General features: G+C 35.7%; 1 protein-coding gene across 5 annotated transcripts in view; it reads right to left on the bottom strand.

Moving 5' to 3' along the window:
* The window catches only part of CCDC66 (coiled-coil domain containing 66), a 56513-nt gene that overhangs the window by 47285 nt on the left and 3348 nt on the right, over nucleotides 1-5880 (bottom strand). For 2 of the 5 annotated variants that reach the window (XM_019654337.1, XM_019654341.1), the window contains exons 2-3: nucleotides 1431-1495; nucleotides 730-755 (exon numbers count right to left, since the gene is read on the bottom strand). The exons of 1 other annotated variant lie outside the window; for it this stretch is intronic. In XM_019654337.1, the coding sequence (XP_019509882.1) occupies nucleotides 730-755; nucleotides 1431-1495 (91 nt within the window). Of the gene's footprint in view, nucleotides 1-729; nucleotides 756-1430; nucleotides 1496-4987; nucleotides 5397-5880 lie in introns of those variants that run through there. 2 more of the 5 variants (XM_019654338.1, XM_019654340.1) reach the window with 2 other exon arrangements.

Below are 5880 nucleotides of genomic sequence, written 5' to 3'. Positions count from 1 at the left end.
CCTCACCCAGGAAGAGCACAATGATAATGCCAACATGGGCTAGTGAAGCGACGTCCTCCACAACTAGACTGAAGAACAAAAGAACAGCAACTTGTCTGTTCCCCTTCCCGATTCCCCAACACTGTTCCCCTCCCCCAATTTCCTGATAAAATCTTAAAAAAGAAAAATAACTTTAAAAAATGTATCATTAAGCTCAAGTGTGATCTCTTAAATGAGAAAGCTAAATGCATGTAAGAATTTATGAATCAAACGCACCCTTTTGGTATGGGAAAGTGGAATTTGAGGATAAAAAAAATTTAGTTTTAATGCCTGAATATCTATTTTTAAACATCTTTGAGAACGGTACTGTCCAGTACGGTAGCTATTAAGTTTAAATTAAAAATTAAATAAAATTAAAAATTCACTTGCTTAGTCAAACTAGCCACATTTCAAGTGCTCAATAACCACATACGGCTAGTGGCTGGCTACCATATTGGACAGCATTGATTTTAGAACATTTCTATCATGGCAGAAAGCGTTACTAGACAGCACTAATGTAGAAAACAGGGTTCTAAGAGGCTTTTTCAACAGAAAAACTATGATTCCATTTCTGTGAAAGGACCAGCCTAAAGGCAAGGAAACAATAACTTCTCACCATCATTCCATACCCCTTATAATATTTTGACAGGAATTATTTCCAAATCACATTTTACATTTGAAAGCAGATCAGGTCAAAGTCATTTGGCTTACCTTCACAGAAAATTTTGATTTATGTTCTACAAAAGAAAAAAAAAAATTACTAAACTATCAACCAAAAACATACTAAGGCAGTCACAAAAGAAAATTTTAATTAGCATTGTTTTAAGAAGATAGCAATTAGAAATATTAACCCCAAAAGCATTAACTTTAGGTCCTGTCTGAGTGTTCTTTAAAAGTGTGGTTCAAGTATTTTGATTTCACGTTTATTTTCCAAGGTAAAACTATAAACAGATCAGGGAAAAAGAAAATAATGTGAATAAGAAGACTACCAAAGTATTCTCTGAGTTTTAAAACTAATACTAAAAATGACTTTAGCAACTGTGCTCTTACTATAAATTTAATTTTCTCAAACAATACATTCTTTACATGCACAAAACATAATTACATGTTTCACCTAGATTACTGATTAGGCAATAAAGATATTTGCTACATGTAAGTATAATGAAAAGATGTACAACACATGAAATATATTGGGACATTAAATTTTATGAATAAATACTGACAGTGGTAAGCAGTGATGTAATATGACTTAACTTGGCAAAAAATAAATTTGAGGAAGTTAGAGGAAACAGCTTTTTTCAAAGTGCCATTTAAATATAACTCTATTACAAGCAAAAAATCTGTTAAGCTAGTATAAATTTTAGGTAGGAACTTAAAAAGTTAACATTTTAGATTCCAGTAACACAGCATACCATATGGAGACAATATTAGCTTGGTTTTTCCATCCAATAATTCAGTTTCAAGCTTTAAACCATCTCTGCAAAATAAAAGAGTTGTAATTTTAAGAAACGGCAACATTTTAAACAGCCAGAAATGCTCATTTGAACCTTTAAAGTAAATCTGTTCTTTTGAATTTATACAGGAATCTAGTAAATATGAAACCATTGTTTTAATTAAAAACATTTTTCAATCCAAGATAAAAATGAAAAATACAAGGAGAAAATTCTTGAAACTTTCCAATACAAAGAATTTATCTTTAACCTGAAATTTCATTGTTACTGGTAAGCAAATCAATTCAGTTATCATACCACCATTTAACTCTTGTAACTAAACTGAAAAACATGCTGTTAAAAATTCCTCACCTAAGTTAAAGGAGCAAAACGTATCTACCATTTATTAGTTTCATAATGATCTCATAACTAACACATTCTATGGCATGCTAGAGCATTATCTGAAAATGAGCTATAATGTTGCCACCGGAATTATCCACTGCTTGAGCATAGAGTTCTACTCTATTTTGAAGATTTCAACTAATACATATTCACATTTAGTAGCACTTTTGTTATTATCACTATAATAAACTTTGGCTGCTATAATTTATTTATGCATGTCAACTCAAAGAGCACAGAGTAACAGAAGACACTGCCAATAAACTTTGTATGTCTGTTAAGGTCCTAATAAAAACTCCTCAAAAAACAAAAATAGTGGTCCACACTGTTTCAATACACAAAACAGTGTGTGTGTGTGTGTGNCCGGGAAGAGCACAATGATGGTGCCAACTTGGGCCAGTGAAGCAACATCCTCCACAACTAGACTGAAGAACAAAAAATGACAGCAACTTGTCTGTTCCCCTTCTCCCAATTCCCCAGCACTGTTTCCATCCCCCCAATTCCCCAATAAAAATCTTAAAAAAAAAAAAAATGAGGATAGTTTAAGGAAACTTTAGAACAATATCAAATGTAACAACATTCGCATCATAGGGATACCAGAAGAAGAAAGCAAGGAATTGAAAACCTATCTGAAGAAATAATGACTAAAAACTTACCTAACCTGGCAAAGGAAACAGACATATTAATACAAGCCCAAGAAGAGCAGAGTCCCAAACAAGATGAACCCAAAGAGGCCCACACCAAAACACATCAAAATTAAAATGCCAAAGGTTAAAGACAAACAGAGATTCTTAAAAGCAGTTAAGAGAAAGGCAGTTAGTCACCTACATGGCAGCTCCCATAAGACTGTCAGCTGATTTCTCAACAGAAACTTTGAAGGCCAGAAGTGACTGGCACAAAATATTCAAAGTGATGATAAGCAAGGACCTATGACCAAGATTACTCTACCCAGCAAAGCTATCATTTAGAATCAAAGGAGAGACAGCTTCTGAGATAAGAAAAAGCTAAAGGAGTTCATCAACACCAAACTAATATTACAAGAAATGTTAAAGGGACTTCTTTAAGGAAAAAAAAAAAGAAACACATCAAAAGTGAATAACAAAATAGCAATAATTACATATCCATCATCAAATACTTTAAACGTAAATGGATTAAATGTGCCAATCAAAAGACATAAGGTGGCTGAATAGGCAAGAAAATAAGACCTTCACACACGCTGCCTTTAAGAGACTCACTTCCGATCAAAAGACACACAGAGATTGAAAGTAAAGGGACGGAAAAAGATATTTCATGAAAATGGAAATAACAACAAAAAAGGTGGGGTAGCAATACTTACACCAAACAAAACAGACTTTAAACAAAGGCTGTAAAGAGAGACAAAGAAGGACCCAGCAATTCCACTTCTTATTTATCTGAAGAAACCCAAACCATGAATTCAAAAAGACATTATGCTTCCATATGTTCACTGCAGCATTATTTACAATAGCCAAGATACGGAAGCAACCTAAGTATCCTCAATAGATGAATGGATAAAGTGGTGCATATATACAATGTAACATTACTCAGCCATCTACAACAACATGGACAGACCTAGCGAGTATTATATTGAGTGAAATTAAGTCAAATACAAATACAAATACCATATGATTTCACTTACATGTGGAATCTAAAAAAATAAACAAACAGAAGCAAACTCATAGATACAGAGAACATTTTGATGGTTGCCAGATGGGAGAGAAGGTTGGGAGGATGGGGAAGGGGGGAAGGGAGATAGGGATTACAAGGTACAAACTGGTAGTTACAAAATAGTCATGGAGATGTAAAGTATAACATAGGGAATATACTCAGTAATATTATTAATTACTATGTATGGTGTCAGATGGATACTAGATTTATTGAGGTGATGATTTCATAAGTTACATAAATGTCTAATCACTATGTTGTACACCTAAAACTGATATAATATTGCATGTAACTGAAAAATAAAAATATTTAAAAACTGTATATATTTAAAGTGTACAACTTGATCATTTTAATATAGGGAAGGGGCATAAGGACCATTTTTATAGAAGAAGAAACTAGAAGGTTGGATTCCAAGCCTGTGTGCTGCCAGATACAGAACTCAGGCAGAATGTAATCAATCACACAGAACAGACCACCCGAAGTCTACTGAGTGAAGAGATTCCATTATGGCCATTCCTGTAATTAAACCTACTACAAACTAGCCACGGGCTGTACCTTACATAAGTTCAAGGTAAAACCTGCCCCTATTCCTCTTGTACCTTGCAGAAGTTCCCCATACCAAGAAGTTTTCCATGGAAACAAGAAACACATATAAACCCCAGATGGAAGGGGTCTCTCTTCCACTAGCAATCAGAGACCGCCACTCTGTGTGTACGGTGGCCTTTCTTTTCTTACTTACTCCCTGCTAAATAAACTTACTTTCACTTTAAACTCTGTATCGGCTCACGTTTGGATTCTTTCCTATGTGAAGCCAAGAACCTTTTTAGCTCAGGGTTTGAGTCCCCACTTTGGAGGATTCACCCCCACTACCGTGCCAATTTGATATATGTATACGTTGTGAAATAATCACCACAATCTAACATATCCATTACCTCACAGTTACCATGCATCAGTATTTTGGAGTCCCAAAAGCAAGAGGGATAAAGCCAAACAATTTGCTTTAACACAGTAAATCATTTAAGTAAATCATCAGTTGAGACATAAGTTACTCTGGGGAAAAAAAAATAAATCCTAGAATAAAATATCCCTACACCACTGATAGAATGTTGTAATGATTCTACCAAAAGTCTAAAACTAGTAACTTTGTTTATTATAGGCATGAAAGGGTATCTCCAGATATTCTAAATTGATTCAACTTCACAAATGTGGTGAATACAGCAACTCCATTAAGGACATCAATAAAAGAGGGAACACATGAAAGAGAATGAAGGCCAGGGGAAGGTAGAAATCAACTATTACAATTCGCTTTTTATCTAGGAGCTTGAAAGGGAGCACTGTGTTTGCTAATGTGACTCACATAAAAATAGCTGCAATATTTTAATAGGGCAGGGCCAGGAAAAAAATACACAATCTGTAGTCTGGTGTTAAGGGAACATGCAAGGTATATAACTATATACCTCATATACAGAAATAATTTTTATAGGTAGCTTGTGGAATTACTCTGATCATCATCACCCACTTATCAAGTGATTGATATGCTGGGTACTCAAGCAACTTCTTCGCCTTGATTAAACCTAGAAGAAAAAGCAAAGCCATCAAGGTTTCAGAGTTGAAGAGAAAAGTGCCACGTCATCCACAATAGGCTCTATTCAATGACGTGCAAGAAAGACTTTTAAGATGCTGCAAAATAAAGGAAAAAGAGGACTACAGTAAATTACGGAAGAGCAGAACAAACATTTCTGATGTTAACCTAAAAATGGAAAAAGAAATAAGGAACAAAAAAAAAGTAGTGGTATCAAACATTTTTTAAGTGGCAATGTAATTTTGTAGAAAAAGGTGCTATGGGTTTCTGATAAAGAAAAATAACTTAGAGCCGGCTGAGTGGCGCATTGGTTAAGAGTTGGCTTGGGACGCCAGCTCTGAGCAGCAGGGTCCGGTTCGGATCCCACATAAGGGCCAGTGACAATGCACCCTCTATAGCTGAGATGGTGAACAACAGCTCGACCTGGAGCTGGGCTGCTGTGGGTCACCGCCAACGGCGTAGGCTGCAGTGGGGCTGGCCGGCAGCAGGCGTGCACTTTCGTGAGCTGCTGTGAGCTGCCAAGAGCAACCGTCCAGTGGCTGGCAAGTGACTGCCTCACCCAGGAAGAGCACAATGATAATGCCAACATGGGCTAGTGAAGCGACGTCCTCCACAACTAGACTGAAGAACAAAAGAACAGCAACTTGTGTGTTCCCCTTCCCGAATTCCCCAAACTGTTCCCCTCCCCCAATTTCCTGATAAAATCTTAAAAAAGAAAAATAACTTTAAAAAATGTATCATTAAGCTCAAGTGTGATCTCTTAAATGA

This window comes from Hipposideros armiger, unplaced genomic scaffold (genome assembly GCF_001890085.2).
Source record: "Hipposideros armiger isolate ML-2016 unplaced genomic scaffold, ASM189008v1 scaffold_220, whole genome shotgun sequence".
NCBI classification, from domain to species: Eukaryota; Metazoa; Chordata; class Mammalia; order Chiroptera; family Hipposideridae; genus Hipposideros; species Hipposideros armiger.
Note: the sequence above shows the minus strand (reverse complement) of the source record. Positions and strands in the feature narration are given on the sequence as shown.